The sequence below is a fragment of the Misgurnus anguillicaudatus genome, chromosome 23, assembly GCF_027580225.2.
Source record: "Misgurnus anguillicaudatus chromosome 23, ASM2758022v2, whole genome shotgun sequence".
NCBI classification, from domain to species: domain Eukaryota; kingdom Metazoa; phylum Chordata; class Actinopteri; order Cypriniformes; family Cobitidae; genus Misgurnus; species Misgurnus anguillicaudatus.
Genome location: NC_073359.2, coordinates 4,445,305 through 4,469,220, shown reverse-complemented (window position 1 = coordinate 4,469,220; position 23,916 = coordinate 4,445,305). Strand labels below are relative to the sequence as shown.

General features: G+C 36.1%; 3 protein-coding genes across 4 annotated transcripts in view; 2 read left to right on the top strand and 1 right to left on the bottom strand.

The window, feature by feature from the left end:
- Positions 1-23,916, top strand: part of LOC129453658 (uncharacterized) — a 203,946-nt gene that overhangs the window by 30,608 nt on the left and 149,422 nt on the right. The window lies entirely within an intron of this gene.
- The window catches only part of LOC141359297 (uncharacterized), a 75,861-nt gene that overhangs the window by 7,098 nt on the left and 44,847 nt on the right, over positions 1-23,916 (top strand). The window lies entirely within an intron of this gene.
- On the bottom strand, positions 5,915-10,194 carry LOC141359601 (solute carrier family 2, facilitated glucose transporter member 9-like). The gene is made up of 11 exons (XM_073862317.1): positions 10,150-10,194; positions 9,697-9,795; positions 9,254-9,407; positions 8,910-9,038; positions 8,612-8,757; positions 8,326-8,458; positions 7,869-7,990; positions 7,077-7,178; positions 6,809-6,892; positions 6,373-6,471; positions 5,915-6,275 (listed from the first exon to the last, which is right to left on the bottom strand). Exons 1-11 carry the CDS (start codon positions 10,192-10,194, stop codon positions 6,033-6,035), a joined length of 1,356 nt encoding a protein of 451 aa, XP_073718418.1. The 3' UTR covers positions 5,915-6,032.

The window sequence follows — 23,916 nt, the reverse complement described above, 5'->3', positions numbered from 1 at the left end:
TGTTTAAAAGTGAAGGAGAGTCTTTCTTTAACATCCGCTTGAGTACGAAAATCAGATCATTAAATGATCTACCACAACTTCAGATATTGACACAACTTTACAAACCGGTTAAAGTCAGAGATCTCCACAAGCACGTATGTATACACATTTATATGTATTGAATCTTTGAAATATTAGGAAAAACAAGCATTTTATTTTTATTTTTCTGTAATAACTGTCTGATGAATTGAGCGTCACAATGATGTTTTGTTTTCTCTCAAGAATAAGAAAAGAGTTTTTGGGTCTTTTGAGACTTTCTACAAAACTGCATCATGAACTTCAGACTCTCATCATTGATCCTGCTGTTACACATTCAAGGTATGAACACTTTTGAGTAGATGACAGTTTTGTGGTTGTTGGACATTTGGGAAAAGCATCAGTGTTGTTTACTGCATTAAGACAGTGATATAAGACAAGAGTCAGTACAAATCTTAATTATTCAAACAAGGAAATGTACAGCTGTCACCGGGGCAGTGCCCTTTCAAAAGTAAACTTTATTTCTACATAAACAGTGCATATAAGTATCTCAAAGGTACATATTAATACATCTGAGGTATGTAAATACTTATTAGGACATAATATTTCTGACAGTGTAAGTAGAGATAACAACACTGAAATAAAACTTGAATTGGTTAAACTATAAATGCATGAAATGGTAAATAATACAATTAACTGTTTCAAACGTGTATGAGATATTACCTGATAGTATAGAGAACAGAGTAAGAAAGAGAGACACCACTAGATACGTCTGTTTGTGATCGTATTGAAAAGCCTTCATGTAGTTGGAGCTGATGGTGTAGTGGGCAGCGCTCCAACATGTGGTCCTTTTGCACTTTTGGTGACCCAAGTTCGATTCCCGGCTCGTGGTCATTTGCTGATCACATACCCTTCTTTCCTCCCTGTACTTTCCTGTCCTCCCCTAACCTCACTATTGAATAAAGACAAAAACTGGCCAAAAAATATAACAAAAAAGCCTTCATGTAAACACCTAAATCAATACGATTGAGGTTGATCGGATGCAAATTTGTATTGTATTGAAGGGGTTGATGTTCTTACTCATGTGTACTCTGCTAGTCTAGTAAGTTATTGTCAAGTTTACTGTTAAGCATTCAAGTAGTTCCTGTCATAGTTTTGTGTAGTCTTATTCTGTTTTCATCTGTCTTTGTTGGTGCCTTTAGGTGTTTTAGGCACCAATTGGGATTTCTTTTGTACCCAATAAACCTTGTACTGTATCTGTACATGCAAAGCCTGCATCTGAGTTCTCTCTCTCTCTCTCTCTCTCTCTCTCTCTCTCTCTCTCTCTCTCTCTCTCAGAGTAATACATTCCTATATTTTCTCTTCTATCAGGGATTCCTGGTTGTGATTTATATCAGCAACTCATTTGGGAGAGTAATGTAATGACTTAGTTAATGCTGTTGGGTCAGTTTCCCAGACAGGGTTTAGATTAATCCAGGACTAGGCTTTAGTTATATTAAGACATTTAAGTAACTTTTACAAACATACCTTACACAAAAATACTGGTGTGCATCTTGAGATCAAACATTGGCACCGATAAGTTGATAGATAGTTTGTAACTTTTTCAATAAAGTTGAATTTGTTAATATTATTAATACATCAGCTAACTTGAGATCAAGTAGGTCAGATTAAAAAGAAAAACTCATAAATAAACTCAGATTTATTCAAATTAATTTACATCATTGATCTCTAGTGCAGGACTTTACATTACATTTACATTTACATTATACTGTGTTACGAATGTCAATAATATTATATTTATTTTCAGGGTCCCAAACATTGGATATCTTTAATGTAACCTGTAATGAACTGAATATTTGTAATGTGAGGGGGAGATTGATGACAGTGAGGTGCTCTTACTCAAACATCAACATCACAACTGTTTTCTGGTTCAGTCAGAAACAGAGAACAAACTGGAGAAACAAAGATGAACCTGAAGATTTTACTTTAGATTCAGATTACTCAGGACGAGTGAATAAGTGGATTACTAAAGATTACTCAGAACTCACAATATTTGATCTGAGAGAGAGCGACAGTGGAGAATATCAGCTCATGATCATTATGAAGGATGGAGTTAAACATCTCAGCTCAGTCACAGTCAATCTAACAGTTTCAGGTACATTTATTCTCATCAGTCCAGTTAAACTCTTTTCATTTCTCATCTAATGTAAGGTTTTCATTATTTAGTATTACAGGTGAAGATGAATCCTGAATCTACAGGACAGCGAGTAAAACTGAGCTGTGATTCCTCCTGCCCTTTAACATCTGCATATGGTTACCACTGGTACAAGAATGGACAATTTTTAACATTTAACCAAAGCATATTTGTGTCATCCAGTGAAAACACTGACAGTTATTGCTGCATTGAGTCTGTTTCAGTTCCCTCTTCATCTGTGTGTGAGTCTGACATTTATAAAATATTTAAAATAAAATGGAAGAACAAACTTTGAAGTTTTCTTGTTGATTCATATACAGTATGAGTGTGTTTGTAATTGATTGTGAATGTTACAGCAGTATTTTGTGACTCTTTCAGGTCTTTCTAACAGTAGCTGTTGGGGTGTGACTTACACCTCTAGAAGAGTTTGTGCTTTAGTGGGATCAACAGTAAATATTCACTCTTCATACTCACATCCCACTGGATATACAGTAGAGAAAACATACTGGTATTACTTTTTTGGTAGTGAATTCAGAGATCTGCGTGAGGATCATCAGTTTGCTGGTCGTGTGGAGTTTGTGGGAAACACACTGAGAATCAAAGACGTCAACACGAGTGACACTGGACATTATCAGTTCAGGATCATCACTAACACATCAGATGTAGTTTCTGGTTATCCTGGAGTCTATCTTACTGTTACAGGTAACTGCTCATAATAAACTCTCTGTAAAGCTGCTTTCACTGATCAGATTTAATGAATATATTTATGACACAGATTTATGGTCCTTACAATTTTTTTAATCTTTTGTTAAACGATGAGTAGATTACATTTTAAATATTAAAATATCAATGCTATCAATCATTTGAGTTATTCATCTAAAAATTCATCTCATCTGAACGCTGTATGATGTTTATGTTGTGAATGTTACACTTGTTTTTGAGGTTGTCCATGTTGAAAATAATATAATGTGTTTTGTACTGCATATATGATGCTGCTGTATCTGAATGGCTTCATTAGTTGGACTATCCAGTTTACCAGCTTGCAAGCATGGTTGATCGGATGCTGGTAAATAGTGTAAATTTGTTGGTCAAGCAGCCAGACCAGCAGCAAACCAGCACTTACCAGTCTAATCCAGTATTAAAACTGAAGCTGGTATAAACTGGTTTCATGCGTTGTTACACGTTCTGTCTAAGTGTGCGATTTGTGACAAACTTGCAAAGTTGATCAAGACTTTATGTTGATATTGAGGACACTCATCACAGAAGTCTTCAGATTTAAAACAAATACACTAATCAACATTTGATGTTGATCAAAAAAGTTAATAAAAGATGCTCTTAGACAAAAATGTTTTTAATCACTTCAAATGTTGACTGTATATTTATGTTGCACTCGTGTGTTTGACAGATGCTTTTATTTGAAGCATTTTGAACTGCTTTCACATTATATATTTTATTTGTATGTGTGTTTGACTGCATAACTTTGCCATTGTTCACATCATACTGAATTGAGCTGAATCAAACATTTCAGACCTAATTTTAAAAAGAAGTGGACGTGAACTCTGTTATATGAAATCTCAGATACACAGGTGAGAAGCAGTCCAAACCCTGTGATAGATGGAGAAAAGGTGATATTAAGCTGTTCAACTAAATGCACTCTGGATAACAAACATACTTACATCTGGTATAAGAATGGACAACAGGTAACAGATGGATTGACATTATTAAACAAGCTGTACCTGGACTCAATCAACAGTGAGGAGCTACAAGAGTATTCATGTACTGTAAGAGGTAACACAACATCTCATCATACATCTGACTCAATTATATAAGAGATAGTTTCAGTCCTTGATGCTGATTGGTTTATACTCAGCTATGACATCATCACTGAGGTACTTTCACTGTGCAGCACTTATAGATGATCATTAATATTGTAGCAGTTATAGTTTATATGTCAAACACTTCAGTATATCTCATAATGAAAGAAACATTTGTGTCATTATTATTTTCATTTTATAGAAATTTGATTTATTAAAAGATTTCACTCATTTGTCTCTGTGTCAGTTTGTAAGTCACGGGTTAAAGGTCATTGCTCTTCAGTTGTGATGATATTCATAATGTAGCACATCCTCTCATACCTGAATTCAGATGATCTATCTGATAGATTTACTGTATTGATTTTAACATCATGAGTCTTTGTCATTTAAGATGAAGAGTAAAGTTATGTTCTGAATTTCCTGGGCTTTGTCTTTGTTCAGATTCAATGGACAGAAACACTGAAACAACTGACAGAAACAATGAAGAAATGTACAGTTCAGTGTTTGTCTCTCTGTTGGTGTTTCTGCCTCAGTTTCTCATTATAGGAGCTGTATGGATCTGGTAAGTAAAAATATCAAGTAAAACTCAAAACTGCATAACATACAGTGAATATTCTGATATAATTTCAGATTGTAAGAGTGTGAATTTTGACCCTACAGGTTTTTCATCAGCATGAATAAATTGAACTCATCTAAAAACAAAACTGATGACAAACAAATAGAGGTGAGAAAATCTGTATATCTGTATGTTAAATAAACTAATGCTCAGATTTTATAACATTATCTCTTTCTGTGTGTTTGTCATTGTTAGATGTTGCAGGTCTGTGAGTAGATCAGCTGTCTGTCCATCAGAACTACTGGAGTGATGTCACAACTCTCTTTATGACATCATCACCTAGCAACAGTCTCTCAGCAGTGACATCAGTGATGCAGTGATGTCATATACAGTGACATATTAATGACAGTTCAGTGTAAATAATCTAATGTTCAAATACATGAATTATTCATTGAAGTATTGAGTTTATCATTCAACAGTCTTGTGTCAGTGTCAGATCAACTGTAACATCACAATACATAAATCCTGTAAAAACTTTGCTATAGTTTTACAAGATTGAAACAATAAACTCTCCATGTTGATTTGGGATTTTTAGTGTTTTTGACAAACTATAGGCCGATGAATGGAGAAGATGAAACGAAGCCGAGTTTTGGCTATTTGTTGATAGGAAGACTTTCATTTATTTCACATCTTTATTTATTGTGCTGTTCATTTACACTGAACCGTTTACTCCTAACAAAATGTGATTTTGTAACTATATTATAAATGTTTCATAAGTAAATTTTTTATATATAATTTGACCTGTAATATCACTGCTTTATTTTTTTAAATCCACCATTAAGGTATATTTTTTACCGTAATTTCTTTTTTATTTTCATGTTTTTAATGAAATAGTAAAATTTTAAGTCTAATGGTGGGTGGTGATGGCGCAGTGTGAGAGACTCGGGTTCGAATCCACTGTGACACACCATTGTGTCCCTGAGCAAGACACTTAACCCCTAGTTGCTCCAGAGGCGTGTGACCTCTGACATATTCAGCAATTGTAAGTCGCTTTGGATAAAAGCGTCAGCTAAATGAATAAATAAGTATGTAATTCACTGTAAAGATTAAAATTTTTGCATTAAACCAGTCTGGTGAAAATGTTCTGCCATCTACTGAAAAAAAACCACCTAAATAACATGAACTTTCAGCTAAGTGAATACTGTCATATAAGGCCTGCATTACAATTAATTTATTATTTACTTGTCTTTGCATGTTAAGAGAAGTATTATAATATAGAAAGCAATGACACTCAACAGCTTTAAGTAAGATTATTGAATATTTTTTTTAATGTAAATTAAATTAAAAACTATATTAAACAACAATATAGTTGAAAGCATAACAAAAATAATCTCAGATTTTGATGGCACTGTGAGCAGCAGTATTTAGCAGCATCAGATCACAGCGTACAACATCAAGATGATTTCTCCAGATCTGCAGACACAACACTTCCATATCCATTCATCTTTTTAAGACTGAGTTGGTCAGCGATAGCCAGGGGCTCTTTTTCAATTTCACGTCTATTTTTTAAGGCAAACATCCGACTGATCTCCACAAAAGTTTTGTTCTTTGTCTCAGGGACAATGAAGTAGACATAGAGCGCCACGCCAACACAAACACCACAAAACACCAGATAACAGAAAGCACCAGCTGACATCTGGAAAAAACATTGAACAATATATCAGATAAATATGAAATAAATGAAATAATCTAATTTGTATCTCATATTTGTAAATATATCATAAATGTCTTACCTGTAGGAACGGAAATACAAAGCCCACAGTGAAGTTTGATATCCAGTTAAGAAATCCTCCTACACTGTAGGCAGCAGGTCGATGAGACTGTTTAAAGAGCTCAATTTAATAAATTAGACTTTTAATTAGAGATCATTTGAGGTTTGACAAAGTAATGAAAACACCCAAACTTTGCAATTATCTCTTGTTTATCTTTTCTTTGTTTAAACATGAAGTTATATATATAAAGTTTTATTTAGCCGTTTATCTGTAAAATGTGTTGCTTGTCTGACCATAGAGGAAATTCTGTGAGCCCATTTAGTGCAATATCTGTAAACATAACAGCTTCATTAAGAAAGCTCAAACTTGATCTTTTAGATATTTTATGACTACTCTTCAGAGATAAATCCAGTAAATGAGCAGGCAAACAATGTGTAATGATGAGACCCAATGTGACGTCCTCACCAGGCCCTATACAGAATCCAGCAATAATCCCAACCACACAGATCACACTGATATAATGCATGAAGGACACATGAGTCTGACAACAGAAAAACACAAACACAAGTCACTATAAATCTCTAGCATACAACTTTCAATAATAAACATCTTTGTCTAAATCAGTTTCAAAGAAATAATTAAGATTACAATTAAAGTAAAGACAACTTAAAAGTAAAGATAAATAGTGTATAACCAACAAAGAGTTCAGAAATCATCAGAATTACCTGTAACTGAAGTGAAAAAGTAATTCCAGCACAGCAAATGCACATAAAACTAAAACCAGCAATCATTAGCGGCCTCCTGCCAACACGCTCAATAGTGAAGCACTGAAGATTCAGAAAAACACTGTTAGACACTTTCAACTCAATGAGTTTATGTTCATACAATGAAAAAAACAACAAACAAACAAAAATATAAAAACAGTTTTAGACATTTCTGTGGAGTTGTGAAAGCAGTTTGGCACAAAATGCTTATAAAGCAAAATCTGTTGCAATAAAAGTTATAAAGTTATACATTTTTATGACTTGTCATGTAATTATTTATTTATTTATTTATTAACTTTGGTATTACTCTTCTATATATTATACCTGCAAACAATATCAGATTTTACTGTAAAAACACAATCTGAAGAGTATAAATTGAGTTTCTTCATATATTGTCAGCCTATAGTTAGATCAATCATGCCCAAGAGCACCGCTTACTCGTGATTAAATCATGATAATGCACGAGATCTTAAACTGTTTTAACATTCAATGTAATCTTACACCTATGAGTCCAGCGATGACTTCTATAGCTCCTGTGCCTACTGTTGTATACTGGATCTGATGAGCAGGAATGCCGGCATTCTCAAAGATTGAATTGTGTAGAACCAGATCTAAAAATAGAGAAGTCAAATCAGTCCTGTTTTTATCTACGACAACATTATTGTCTTTTTCACACAACATTCACACCGCATCGATTCCCGACAGCTGCATTCCCGCATTGACTACAATGATGGTGATAAGTTGCCAGCGCACGGACGAATCCTTGAAGAGCTGTAATACTGAGACCGTCTTCACTGAGGTCAAAGTTCGCTGCTCTTCCTGCATCTCCTCCACCTCAGCCTGGATGTTACACTTAGCACGATACCACTTCAATGCTACATCAAGCAGGACAGAAAAGCATCATAACACAAAAGAATCAGACGACAAGATCACGTGATATCATATAATGACAGAGAATCAAAACACAGATTATGATACTTATTGATCTGCTTATTCACCAGGAACAAGGAGCATCTTTAACAAACAGAAGACACAAAGACAGGGTTGGTACAAAATAACACAATGTGCACAGACAAAGCTTACACGTATTTAAGACAAGAACCAATTAAAAATAACAACAAACAAACACAAGAACAAGACGAAACAAGGTACTAAAACCACAGAAGACACAGACCAGGAGGTCACAATCTTTGAATATGAAAGTCTTCACCTGTGATTGTGGCATGAATGTTCTGCTTTTCTATCAAAAGATATCTTGGACTCTCTGGGAACCATGACAAGAAGACGAGCTGTATGAATGTGGGCAATATGACAAGAGAGAGTAACAGAGGCCAGAACTCTTCCTGTGTGGAGACACCAGATCAAAAATACAACAACACTTTACAATAAAGTTCATATTAGTAAATACATCAACTAAAAATGAACAGCAGTTTTTAACACAAAAATACTTTTAAATGATTTCAGTAAAGGATTGAGGACTTTCAATCAAGACTCACCTTGCCTAAGATCTCATGAAGCCCCAGAACCTGAGCAATAAATACACCCAAACAGATGAAAATGCTGGGCAGGAGTCCCAGGAATCCACTGAGATTCTTTGGAGCAATTTCTCCAAGAAACATGGGAACCACGCTGAGAGATATCCCTACAACATCACGACAGACAGAAGACACATCAGTAAAGCAGATAAATGCATGAAGAGACATCACAACTGTAAGATTACTAATAGCATGAGAAATGCGAGGCAAAAGATTGTTTTTTAGCAAAAGATTGTAATTTTTTAGGACATTGCTTTACCTGAATGTATTCCTGTAATGAAGCGACCGATAATAATAATTTCTGGTGAGCCACATAACCGACTGAAGCCCATCAACCCTCCACCTACAAACACCAGAACTGTGCTGCGTATCAGCGTCCCTTTCCTACAAATTAGACAAACACACAAAGTTGCTTTCGATAAAAGTGTCTTACTATTACATGCATGTAAATATATTTGTACACATTTGAGATTGAATAAATGAGTCTTTAATAACTGTGATAAAGAGCTTAACCTGTATGCATTTATTTCTAACATTACACTATTCGATTTTTTATCTTCCAATACAAAAATAAATTTATTCTGGGATCTGAAGCTTCATTTCCAAATGTGGTAACCTGTATTACTGTGAGAGAGCCCAGCAATCCTCCAATGGCAAATATAGACACAGTAATTGAATAGAAAAGCGTAAGATGCTCTTCATCCACTCCTGACCCATAACGTCTCACAATGGTTTTGTTATAAAAGTCCTTAATGTACTAATAAAGAACAAGAACAATGAAAAACATCATCATTTATACTGAGGAGTTTTTCCTCTGTGAGCAAACGAACACAAAATGTCTTGGCATTGCCAATAATGGTTGAATATCTCTTTTATTTCTTTCTATGTAGTCTAACATCATAAGATTCAGATATTAAATTAATAATATAAAAGTTGATTTAAATGATGAGATCAGTATTTTAGGTGGTTCCAGAGTCCAAACAGCAAGTCCCGTTATAAAAAACAGTATTAGTTTCACACATATTATTCATATTTAGGTCACTTACTAGCGCAGGAGAATTAACCACAGCCAGATTATAACCATAAAGCAGAGAGCTTCCCAATGACGAGAGCAACGCTACTGCCAACAGGGACAAGGTAAGATGCTGTTAAAAAAGTGACAAATAATCATTCAAACACTTAAAATAACATTCATTAAAGAGATTGTTTATCTAACAATTAAAACAATATATATTTTATTATCACCACACTAATCACTCCTATAGGGCTTTCTTTCTTGTACTAAACCAAATCTTTTTTTTTTTGTGAACAGTGCCTTTATCTTCTTAAACTTTGAGATCACATAACGATTTCTGAATGAAAACAAATAGGTTTGATGTAAAACATTATATTCCTTTATATCTCTTATATTTAATATAACATAAAACAGTCTATTGCTGTTTAAAAGTCAAACCTCTCAAGAGAAAAGTATATATTAAACCTAAATTAAAGCTACATACCCTTGTACATGTCCTGTTAGGATCTTTCAAAACCTCCTCTGCCATTTGTAGGACCGAATGTACAAATAAAACTAAAACAGCAAGCGGGTGTCGTGTATCCCAGTAAACTTTTAGCTAGAAAAATCCCATTGCTGATTATTTCGGTAAGAAGGTTCGCTGTCTATGGTGGAGCTTTGCCCATTTAACACTGATGAGAGAGAGATCCTGACTTATGAAGAGTTTAAAATGTTAAACGCACTGTCACATGCTAACACTCGCATGATTTAACACTTTATTCACATTATATCCACTTGAACGAATGCTTGAGTAACCATTCAAGATATGAGTGTTTGTTTGACAATTAATTGATATAACATTTGGACAAGAATAAAGTAATATAATAAAATAATCAAGATTAAGGAAAAGTGAGTATCATTTATGAAACGAGAAAAAATATTTTATAGTTTATTTTTAAGAGCTGCAAGTACCAGATGACTTTAATGTCCTAATATATAAAACCATGATGTACTTTCTGTTTCACATGACTGTAAGTCACATTCTGTATGTTAACATAATGAAAAAATTATCAATGCTGTATATACTGTATAGAAATGATAGAAATAAAGAACAAATGACTGATTTATATCATTGATTTAAACTCATGTGGGAGACGATAAATGAACACTAATGTTTCTGTTTTCACATTTATTGTTTTATGACTGTAAACTCTTTTAAATCATTAAACCATTAGTTATGTGTATAACAGAACAATAAGTGCTCTTTATTCTGTCATCTTTGCATCATGATCAGGGAGATACTTTTAAATCGGTTCATGTTATGAGTAGAAATTAAGTAGAAATTAAGGGCAATAAATAGTCATATTCATTTTCAATGTACAAACATCAGTATTTAGAAAAAAAGGGTCTTGAATGTCACAGATGCATGTTTATACATTAATCTCAATGTGCATCAAGTACACTAAATAAACTGTTAGCATGTCATGTATGATTTGTTTTGTTTTATATTTGAAGAAAGTGATTTTAATAGAGAAAGACTGGAGTGAGTTGTGTCCATGTGCTGTTTTTAGGTCAAATAGTTTAGTTAATTTGACTCTCAGTGTTGAGTAATGTCTGTAAAATCAGGCAGCTTTTGTAAAGAATCAATTGCTGTCTCACATGCTGGATTATTCATGCTAACAGAGTTCTTCCTTTAATTCAGTGGTTCTTAAACTTTTTCAGGGTGCGGCCCCCCTTGATTACGGCAAATTCCTTTGCGCCCCCCCCAACGAAAATTTTGTATTTTATAAAATGTCATAAAACTGGGGCCCCCCTGGCACCATCTTGCGGCCCCCAGTTTGAGAACCACTGCTTTAAATTACTTGCTTCACATTAAAGATGCTATTGGAAAATGCTATAAATGCATAAATTACGTGAGATTTGTTTGCCCGCAAGCCTATTTTCAGCCCAACAGATAATAACAGAGTGATATAACACAAGTAACAACGAAACAGAAATAGATATGCAGTAATCAGTATATTAAATCATTAATTTATTAAATCTCTCGAGGTAAAATTAAAGAGCCAAACAGATCCAAAATCGAAACTAACCTTTATTGCAGTGTGTCGTGTAGCTGTCCATCAATGTAAACAACGTGTAAAGTAGTTGAACCAAAAAGTGCACGATTAATAAACTTATTGGCTTCTAAAGCAGGGAGTCGACTCTGAATCGCTGAAACGAGTCGTTATAGGGAGTGAGTCTTCTTCCTGATATTATCCACGTCACACGAACTTATCCACGTCACATGAGATACTAATCTCCGCCTACCAGGGCCGGCCCTGGGCATAGGCGGAATAGGCAAATGCTAAGGGCGCCGCCGACCCCTTGGGGCGTCCGTGCGCCCAAATTATTATTTTTTTTAATATATTTATATAAACATTTAACTATAAATATTTATATATTTTATAATATAAATATTTTGCACAAGACAACAGCAGTTATTAATTAATTATTAGTAGCATAGTATCTCGGAAGATCGTGCTTGTTAAATAGCTCTGTGGCTATACTGCACTGAAGCGGCAGTTTAAAATATAAACCCAGAATTCAGCGAACGTCAAGAACAAGAAAACGGAAACAACAATCAGACAGAGACGCGGAATTTACATCATGTTACATAGACCATGTTTAAATTTCAATGTTTCTGCACAGAAATACCAACTTGTTCACTTTGTTTGGTATTAATAAGCTGCGCATTGGAGTGCTGGCCGCGGTGCTGAAGACGCGCTTGGACGGAGTACTGGTGGCAGCACAGATATTTACGTGCAACCTATTGGAAACTATTATTCGTTATTATATAATTATTATTCGTTATTTTACTTTATTACTTCCACTTAAGAAGAGTTCTGCACTTTTTATTTTAATATTTCTCTTTATATAAATACTATTTTTTACTTAAATCTATAATTTCATTATTTTACTAACCCAACTAACTCATCTGCGCTTTCCGATAGGTTGCACGGAAGGGGAAAAGTATAGCTTTCTTCCCCTTGAGAAGAGTTGTGCACTTTTAAACTTTAAAAAAATATATATATATATTTCTTTACAAAAAACTTTTTTCTTCTATTTAAAAGCTGTAATTTCGTTATTTTACTAACCCAACTAATGACTCCTTCGCTTTCCAATAGATTGCACGTAGATATCTGTGTATATGTGCCATCACGCGTCTTCAGCACCGCGGGGAGCAGCCAGCACTCCAATGTGCAGCTTATTAATACCAGACAAAGTTGGTATTTCCGTCAAGAAACATTGAAATTTAAACATGGTCCGTGTAACGTAATTTAAATCCCATGTCTTGGCCTTATTGTTTTTTTTTCTTGTTCTTGACGTTCGCTGAATTCTGGGTTTATATTTTAAACTGCCGCTTCAGTGCAGTATAGCCACAAAGCTATTTAACAATGAGCACAATCTCCCGAGACACTACAACATGCTACTAATAATTAATTAATACGAGCTGTTTTCTTGTACACAATTAAATATTTTAAGTTAAATGTACAGTGTTAAAACATGTAAAAAAGACAAGATTTTAACAATGTCAAGATCAAATGCCTGAGTAACAGGGTATTGTGTGTATGTGTTCGTGTGTTTGTGTGTGTTTCCAAAATATTTTCAAAATAAAGAAAAACAAGACAAATCTGTGCAGTTTGTTTCTGTGTAAGTTTATGAACAAAATGTTTGTAACACAATTGTGATTCTGTGATTCTAAAGGGCACCAGGTGAAATCTTGCCTAGGGCAGCAAATTGGCCAGGGCCGGCCCTGCCGCCTACAGCCTTGCCTGCGGGAGAAACGAAAACTATGACCCGCCCACAGCTAGCTAGTGTGTGTAAACATCAGCTCACGCTGTGTTTTCAGCTTGTGTTGTTTTCACTACCAAAGGAGACTTTTTCAAGGAGGGATATTCTAAACATGTCTGGCTGTGAAGAATCAGTGCTTAAAATTAATTTTTAACGGAGGGATTTAGACGTTTGGCAATGAAAGATGGTTCAGTACCCACTTTATTTTGAACAACATGCGTCTCCTAACCACAACCTGTAAGTATGATTATAGCTAACTTACATACTTGCTTAAATGAGTGTAAAATGTCTATAGTCGTTTTATTGCTAATGATGAATGATATCGTTGTTTAAACTCTAACTTATATACTGTCAGAGCCCCGATAGCAGTTTTGCTATGACCCGGTTAGTTTAGATAAATGCTTAAATGAGTGTAAAATTGTTAGTTTCAATCGTCGTTTGTATTGTTTGGATTAATGATGAATGATGTTGTGTGTTTAAACTGTTAATTTACTGTCAGAGAGTCACGTTAGCAAACGGCTAATGCATGCTTATTTACGGTTTTGCTATGACCCGGTTAGTTTAGATAAATGCTTAAATGAGTGTAAAATGTTAGTTTCAATCGTCGTTTTTATTGCTTGGATTAATGATGAATGATGTGTATTGATGTTGACAATGTCTTCTCAGTAAATCATGTTAGCACGAGGTCAATAAATGTTGCCCTGTTGTTGGTCTGTGCCACCGATCTGTGGTCTGTGAGACTGATCTGTGATCTGTGCATTGTGTGCAAAGACACTCTGTCAGTTGACCAATCAGAGCAGAGTAGGCTACTGAAAGGTGGGGTTTAGGCAGGCTGAGTCGTTGAACGGCTTCACACGAATCGTTTGGGGATCTCTGAGAAATGGGGTAATTTTACATTTATATTTTGAGAAAATTACAGTGTTTTTTGACCTTGCATGCATTTAAACCTGTTGTCCGGGACTTATAAATAGTGATAGGATGCTTAAAATTGTCATGTTACTGGCACTTTAACTCCACCGAATGCTAGTTATTCCTTATTAAACAAAGAATGAAGAGAGTCTTTGAACTTCAGTCAATTCGTTTTTTCGTTTATAAACCAAAAACAGAAGTCACGTGGTCTATTCCTTTTGTGAAAGCGAAAATAAAATCGGTAACACTTTCAAAATAAAAGTCACTATAGTTAGGTGATTGTAGACTAAAACTGAACTATATATAATGTATTTAGTACAACTAAAGTAGCACTGGGTGTGAAAAAACACTTTAGTTAACTGAAATAAAAATTAAACATTTGTAAGAGAATTGGTGACTTCAGATTAAGTGCACTCATTTTATATGTAGTTTAGGATAGCAGGTAGCCTATTTATTTATAAGTTTCTATTATTTAATTCACATTTTAGTTTTGTAACATTAGCCCTTCTTGCTTTGTGGAAGCTGAACCAGCAGAGGTCACTCTTTCCCCTTCTGTTTGAAGGGTGTGCAGAACTTTACCTGCCTTCCAGCTCCTCTTTCTATGGCACTATAGCTGCTAAAAACTCTCAGTTTTTTTATTCTATTACATTGACTACGCCAAAAGATAAGATATTAGATACACAAATTACTAGATTCACTGTTTAGAGTTACGTGAAGTGCAGCATTGAGGACATCTGCTGTTACCCGCTGTGTAAATACATCAAGAACAGCATATTTACACATTCAATGACATTTAAACAAAAGTTTTTATTACAGGAAATATGTAATATGACATTGAAGTAAGTGATTGCGTGAGTAAGTTTTAATAAAAATGCGCCAGTCAGAACGACTGCGTGGCTGATAGTGAAACGTATCTTCTTGTATTATTTGAACGTATCTGTTAACAGGTTATGGGCCCAGAGCGGAGTTAAAGTAGAAACGTTTGAGTGTTAAGACGCCGGGTAAAAGTCGCGACGGATAGCGTGTACCTGATTCTTTTAACATGAAAAGAAAAGAAAAAGAAACCGCGACGAGCCGCTGGTCTCGATTAGTCTTTGACGGAGATGAGAAAAACTACGAGCTACGGGAGACAAAGTTTTTGGGTCATCTTTATTTACAAGGACTGAAAGAGACTATTTTAAGCGAGTCTTTTGAGGAAGACGAGGAAGATACAGCGAAAAACGCCGAAGCCTATGCAGAGCTAATACAGTTCCTGGATGACAAAAGTTTGTCGCTGGTTATGAGGGAAGCAGCAGACGATGGAAGAGCAGCATTGAAGATTCTTCGGGAATATTATGCTGGCAAAGGAAAGCCCAGAGTGATTAGCTTATACACAGAGCTAACGTCATTGCAAAAGTCGCCCAGTGAGTGTGTTACTGATTATGTCATCAGGGCTGAGACCGCAATCACCGCTTTGAGGAACGCAGGTGAGAATCTGAGTCATGGACTTTTAATAGCAATGGTTCTGAAAGGACTTCCAGAGACATTTAAGCCATTTGCCATTCATGTTAGCAGATGATTAATTGAGTTTTGCAGAATTTAAGACGAGGCTTCGAAGTTATGAAGACATGGAAAATATGCGGACAACCGTATCCGAGGACAATGTTATGAAAGCTGGTGCGCAGCCTGGAAGAAAAACCGATTTTGTGGGTACAGCTGTTTGTGGTGCTGGTACAAACATTGTTTGTTTCAAGTGTGGTACAAGAGGCCACAAAGCAAGAACATGTCAGCTTAAACAGTGGTGCAGTCAGTGTAAAAGTAACAGTCACCGCGACGCAACGTGCAGACGGGGAAGGCAGCGGGACAATGCACAAAAAGTTTCCGCAGAGCCAAGTGACAAGGAGTATGCTTTTCGGGCAAGCGACGCTGAGATGCGGGGACAGGCAACCCAGTCACACTGCGAGATGTCATGTGACTTAATTAATGACTGAGTGAAATCATTACTAATGTCGGCCCAATCAGTGGCAAGATGTATAAAACCACGCCGTAGTAAAGAGACAGATCGCTCAATGGGTTCAAGTTGGAAGTAACATTGAGGGTATTTTACAGTATTAAACACACATTTAATGATTTGATCAGGCTTCAGATTTTAAAAAGAAGACAAAGAATGGCCTCTCAGCTACCGTAGTTGCAACTCTTGCGTCATCACAACAGGGTGTTCACAGTTCAACACGTCATCTGTTTCTGTTTAATAAACGTTGTGCAACGGGGATGAACCCAGCTCAGATTTTCCACTGACCCTGCAGGCACCATCTCGTGATCATCCACCATCTAGACTTTTGTTAAAGAATTACTAAGGTAAAATTAAAACTTTTTATAATATAGCTTTTATAATGTTTAGTTTGACAATTAAGCTGAAGTTGACAATTAAAATTTTCCTAAAGGTTTAGCTCACTGACCATTTACTGATAACTAGATATATTTGGGGAGGTTGCTAGTGCTAGATATTTTTTTCACAATGGCTATGTTAACATGCACAAAAATTTGTAAATCTGACTAAATTAATACGATTAAAGGTTACAACGATACCGTTTGCATGCACCCTAAACATTGCAATATGGTTAAAATGTCCTACATGTACATGTATATGTAGAATCCGAACCGAAAATCTGCACAAGCGCACAGCCAGGGTTGCCAAATTCACATTTAAAAACCATCCGACTGGACGTCCAAAACTAGCCCAAAAGCATCCCAATGACTATTCACAGCCCAAATACCAATAACTTATCAACTAAATCATTTAATCTTAAACCCGCACAAAAAAAACAACTGGTGGAAACAGTTTTCCTAAATTTAAACTCGAAAAAAGCAAAGGACTTGGCAACGCTACGCGACAGCATCTCTCGTTGGAGTTCACGCTTTTCTGTATAAAAGTCAAAACTGAGTTGGAGTTGTTTTTAAGAAGTTTTCCGATATAGGTAATGAAAACACACTTTTCAAAAGTCACAACGCTTATTTTATTGCTTTAAGCAGCCTAATGTTTTAAAAGTATAAACAAACGCTGCAGAATTTAGTACAGCGCGTGACTCCATTAATGCTGTTGTTGTTGCGTGTTTCTGTGACGAGATTCATAAATATAATACATGAACTTGGAGCGCAAATGTTCTGCTCATGTGCACGACTTATTTTTGCATCCGATTGAGAAAGTCACAGTCAAACTAACATTGTGTTTTTTATCAGCAATAAGAAAAGTTCTTGTTTAATGTTTTGTAGCTGGTATATGTGAGTTTCTACAAAGAGAAATCATGAACTTCAGACTTTCATCACTGATCCTGCTGTTACACATTCAAGGTATGAAACACAGTTTTGTGTTATACTGAAATACTTCAATTTATTATATATTTGTTAAAAGTATGTCAGATTTGAAACTAGTTCCCAGGGGCGGAGGGGGGGGGGGGGGGGTGGCTTATGGGGCTCAAGCCCCGAAAGTTTTGTCAAAAGCCCCGAATCTTTTCAGATCTGTAAAATGAATTCATCCAGGACGCTAGGTGGCGGCACTCAGCTTTAATTCTCCGGTCCCCCACTCAACTGAAAATGAATAAAAGATGCGTGTTGAAGGCAAAATAATATGCTGAATCTCCCCACAGTTAACGCATTTTCAAAGTGTCTTTATTATTACAGTGCCTTCTTTATTGCTGTAAGTGTATATTTATAGTTATGTGATGTAAATACTGTTAAATAGCGTCAACTGATATATTATCTGCAAGGCTAACGTCTAACTTACTGTGGTGCTCTGGTCTAGTCTGCCTCATTGGTCATTGGTAAGGTTGTATTTAAAGTACATTTAATAACTTTAAAAAACTTGCTCATTGTTGCATATATACTTTTTTATAGATGGATATACGATTTATATTTTTAAAGACGTCAGAAAAGAAGGTGAGAACGTATATAGTTAGTTAGGTAGCTTATGTTTTGTCCATATGCATTTGAAATTCGCAATGATTTTACCTCAGAAATACATTGATAGACCGTTATAAAATGTGAATCCCCAATCTCTTACATTAAAATATCCTTATGTGTGATAACTGTCAGTGCAAATAGGAAGAGAGGAGGGTGGAGAGAGATCACAGACAGACAGATAGACAGAAAGAGAGAGAAACGCTTTCATAAGCTGGTGAGAAATTGTTCTGTCAATGAAGTCAAACATTGTTATTCTTATGTAGTTTTATAGTTACTGGATTAGCCTTCAGCAAACATGTTTGCCTATTTTTGGATAAGAGAAGTTAAAGTATCATTGTCAAAATTTGTTATGCTGCAGTTTCAAAATGACAATACCAGTGTTGGGTAAGTTACTCAAAAAAGTAATTAATTACTAGTAACTAATTACATCTTCAATCATGTAATTAAATTACTTTACAAATTACTCTCTCCAAAAAGTATGTAATTATTACAAATTACTTTCTAAATCCTATTTAGTACATGATACAAGGATAGGCTTGAAATGGCTTGAAGAAACAATATATAAAAAGTACATCAATTATTCTGGTCCCACTTTAGGGTTCATTTCTCTCTATTAATTAACTATTAACTACTTTTGCCTCAATATACTCTAACTACTGCTTATTAATACTAAAGTAGTTGTTTATTTAAGTAATTGTATAAATGGGGAGGGTTAAGGATGTAGAATAAGGTTTTGCAGAATCAGGCATTAATATGTGTTATTTAAGTAGGCCTACTAAAAAACAGTCAACATCTCAGTAATATTAATGCTAATAATCAACCAGTTAATAGTGAGAATTGTAAACTAAAACCATGTTTAATCCACTATTTATTATAATATACATAATTGTTCTACAGTCCATAGACAGTATTTAGTTACATCAGAAGTAACTGTAATTCGATTACAAGAAAAATAAGAGTAATCCCTTACATTACTTTTTCAAGTAATTAAATTACAGTAGCAAATTACTTAGTAACTAGTTACACCCAACACTGGACAATACAGAGAACACTTAGATTAAAAAATAGTTTATAAAGCTGCCGTAAATGGAGAACAAATATCAACAGGGGACCAAGCTTTGAAACCCCTAGATTTGGGCTAAGCCCCCAATGTCTACAATGTCTGGCTCCGCCCCTGGTTTAGTCTAATTTAATTTACATCGCTGTGCTCCAAAGGCTGGATTCTCCATTTGGATCAGTCTCTAAAATGTTTAAAGTGAGTTTGTATATTTAAAACTGAACTTAGAGATTTGTATTTGAGAACAAAATTGATGAATCAGGGTTCATATCCTTACAGGACTGTCTGAATCTCTCATCTCACTCTGTCATTTTAATGACGTTACATACAGTAAACTACAAATATTAATAATGTTATGGTTTCTTTTCAGGGTTCCTAACATTGGATAATTTTAATGTAACCTGTGATGAACTGAATATTTGTGCTGTTAGGGGGACACTAATGAGTGTGAACTGCGATCACTCAAACATCAACATCAAAACTGGGTTCTGGTTCAGTCAGAAACAGAGAACAAACTGGAGAAACAAAGATGAACCTGAAGATTTGACTTTAGATTCAGATTACTCAGGACGAATTGGTCAGTGGATCAGTGAAGATTACTCACGACTCTCAATAGATGATCTGAGAGAGAGAGACAGTGGAGAATATCAGCTCATGATCATTATGAAGGATGGAGTTAAACATCTCAGCTCAGTCACAGTCAATCTAACAGTCACAGGTACATTTACATTCTCATCAGTCCAGTTAAACTCTTTTCATTTCTCATCTAATGTAAGGTTTTGATTATTTAGTTTTACAGGTAAAGATGAATCCTGAATCTACAGGACAGCGAGTAAAACTGAGCTGTGATTCCTCCTGCCCTTTGATGTCTGAAAATAAATACCGCTGGTTCAAGAATGGAAAATATTTCACAAATAACCAAAGCATATTTGTGTCATCCAGTGAAAACACTGACAGTTATTCCTGCTCTGAGTGGTCTCGTTCAGGGCACTCTTCTTCTGTGTGTGAGTCTGACATTTATAAAATATTTAAATTAAAATGGAAGAACAAACTTTGCAGTTTTCTTGTTGATTCATATACAGTATGAGTGTGTTTGTAATTGATTGTGAATGTTACAGCAGTATTTTGTGACTCTTTCAGGTCTTTCTAACAGTAGCTGTTGGGGTGTGACTTACACTTCTACAGAAGTTTGTGCTTTAGTGGGATCAACAGTAGATATTCACTCTTCATACTCACATCCCACTGGATATACAGTAGAGAAAACATACTGGGATTACAGTCGTTATGAGGAATTCAGAGATCTGCGTGAGGTTCATCAGTTTGCTGGTCGTGTGGAGTTTGTGGGAAACACACTGAAAATCAAAGGCGTCAACACGAGTGACACTGGATTATATCAGTTCAGGTTCATCACTAACACATCAGATGAAGTTTCTTGTTCTTCTGGAGTCTATCTTATTGTTACAGGTAACTGCTCATAATAAACTCTCTGTAGTGCAGCACTCATTATACTGAAGCATTATAGCTGATATCGCTGGAGTCTGATATCAATACGACTGTGATAAGAGGTTTAGGTAATGCTTTACCAAATGAGCTGAATCAAAAATATGAGGCCCAACTTTGAAAGTAATTGACGTGAACTCTGTTTTATGAAATCTCAGGTACACGAGTGAAAAGCAGCCCAAGCCCTGTGATAGATGGAGAAAAAGTGATATTAAGCTGTTCAACAAGATGCACTCTGGATAACAAACATACTTACATCTGGTATAAGAATGGACAACAGGTAACAGATGGATTGACATTATTAAACAAGCTGTACCTGGACTCAATCAACAGTGATGAGCTACAAGAGTATTCCTGTACTGTAAGAGGTAACACAACATCTCATCATACAGCTGATGAAATTATATAAGATATAGTTTCAGTCCTTGATGCTGATTAGTTTATTTTCAGCTATTACATCATCACTGACAGGCCCGGTACTAGGCTTGCTTGACTGGGGGGGCAGTCAGGATTTTTGGGTGGGCAGCCATTTCTCGACTAAAATGATTCATACACTAAAATTATGGATGTTTCAATCCAATATTACTTTGCATGTCTTATAATAAAAGGCAATTTATATGTCATTTTGCACGTTCAAATTTTAAAAGTAGAAGCAATTAGATTAATGATTTATAATGTTATAATGATTACACTAGTTTGACACATTTAGTCACAGTTAATGAAATCAGACAAGCAGGTGATATAAATATAAAGCTGTACATATATTTTATTAATGTTTACACTGCATTTAATCTATTATTTCACTTATAGATAAATTAAAGCCATTCTTATACCTGTGGTGTGATCAAGAATAATGTTGTACACTAGGGGGCAGTAGAGGAGCTTCCTAGGACTATAGATCGGGTTGGTGTGTAATAAAGAAAGTGTGTATGCTATGTCGTTGTGCGCTGCTGCTTCTTTATAAGATATACAAAGAACCTAAACACGACATGGTGTCAGAAGTGGTGCTTCATTGAGCGAAAGGATAGCGGATTATTATATGAGAAGAGGGGGACAGTAAAGTAAACTTAGCAAGCATGTCGCAAGCTCAACGAGGACAGCAAGCTGAAAGAACGATCCTCCACTGCTTCCTGCTAAAGCATCTGCAACGTTCTCAATAAATCCGCCGGAATCCTTCGATTTTTCGAAGCCACAAGACTGGGAAAAGTGGATAAGAAGGTTCGAGCGCTTCAGAGTGGCTAGCGACCTGGATAAGTCGTCTGACGCGAATCAGGTGAACACGCTTATTTACTGCATGGGGGACGAGGCAGATGATGTGCTTAAAGGCTTAACACTGACCGCGGAACAGAAACTGATATATAGTTCCGTCCGAGACGGCTTCACAAACTTTTTCGTGCCGAAGAAAAATGTGATATACCAAAGAGCTAAGTTTAACCAGCGAGCTCAGGGGCCGTCCGAATCGGCAGACTCGTTTATAACTGCTTTATATGCACTGGCGGAAGACTGCGAATATGGGGCACTGCGTGATGAACTGTTGAGAGACAGGATCGTAGTCGGCATTAGAGACACGGTGCTTTCACAGAAAATGCAAATGGAGAGCAGGCTCGATCTGACTAAAGCCATTAATATGGTCAGACAAGCGGAGGATATTAAACGGCAACAAACGGAGTCACACGCTAAATTCCAGTGTCCAGCAAAGAATGCAGACTGCCACAATTGTGGTAAGAGAGGACATTACAGTAAAGTGTGCAAGTCCACTAAAAGTGTGAGTGCTGTTTCTGAAGACGATGATATATTTCTGGGAACTGTTGATGCTGGAGATCATGCATGGACTGTAGACTTACACATAAGGAACGCAAAAGTGAGATTCAAAATCGATACTGGAGCGGATGTGTCTGTCATACCAGAGCAGGTGTATAGACGGATATACAGTGGCACCGCATACAGCCTCACTCCAAGCAACAAAACACTGTTTGGGACAGGCCGTGTACCTCTCTCTGTAGTGGGCGTAGCCAGAGAAATTCTGGAATGTGGTGATAAACGCACCACCGAGGACATTTATGTTGTGAAACATCTGAACACAGCTCTACTAAGTAGACCCGCCTCAGTTAGCCTCAAACTTGTAGCCAGAGTAGATAGCATTGACTTGGACTCTGTTAAACAACAATATCCAAAGCTGTGTGGCGGGTAAGGTTTAGTACAGCATCAGTACACAATTAAACTCAGACCAGATGCTAAGCCAGTGTCCTTAAAGGTGGCTCGCCGTGTCCCACTGCCCTTAATGGGAAAAGTAAAACAAGAACTCCAGCGCATGGAGCAGCTAGGGGTCATCAGCAGGATCGAACAGCCGACAGAGTGGTGCTCTGGCATGGTGGTCGCACCAAAGAAATCGAAGGATGAGATCCGTATCTGTGTAGATCTATCTCCCCTCAATGAAGCCGTGTGTAGGGAAAAGTTTATCCTCCCATCTGTGGACCAGACGCTAGGCATGTTGTCGGGAGCAAAGATATTCACCAAACTGGATGCCAATATGGGGTTTTGGCAAATCCCATTATCAAAAGACTGTGCCCACTACACCACTAACACTCACAGCTGATCATTAATATTGTGTAAGTTATAGGAAATACTTTAGTGTAACACGACTGCAGGAGGCGCAATAATATTACGCAGTGCCCGAACATAGTCCCCTTATTAAATTTCAATAGCACGGGACTATTTTCGGCTGCTGCGTAATATCACTACGCCTGCTGCAGCCATGTTAAAGCAGCAAATTTCTTGATTATTACTCCAGAATGAGAGTATAGTCCTAGCCATATCTGCCTAGAAAATCACAACTTTTAATTTAACTACAGAAGAGTCAAGTTTTAAATAGGAAAAATATTGAAAGTCTTTGGTTATTTTTGTCTAAATTATGCTTAAAGTGGTCCTGCCGGACCCGGAGATTAGCTGAATGGTTTCCAAAAGGTAAAAATCAAATGTTTAACTCTAAAGTGGAGTGTTCCATTAAGTCTAAGAGGTTTTGCATGTTGTTGATGA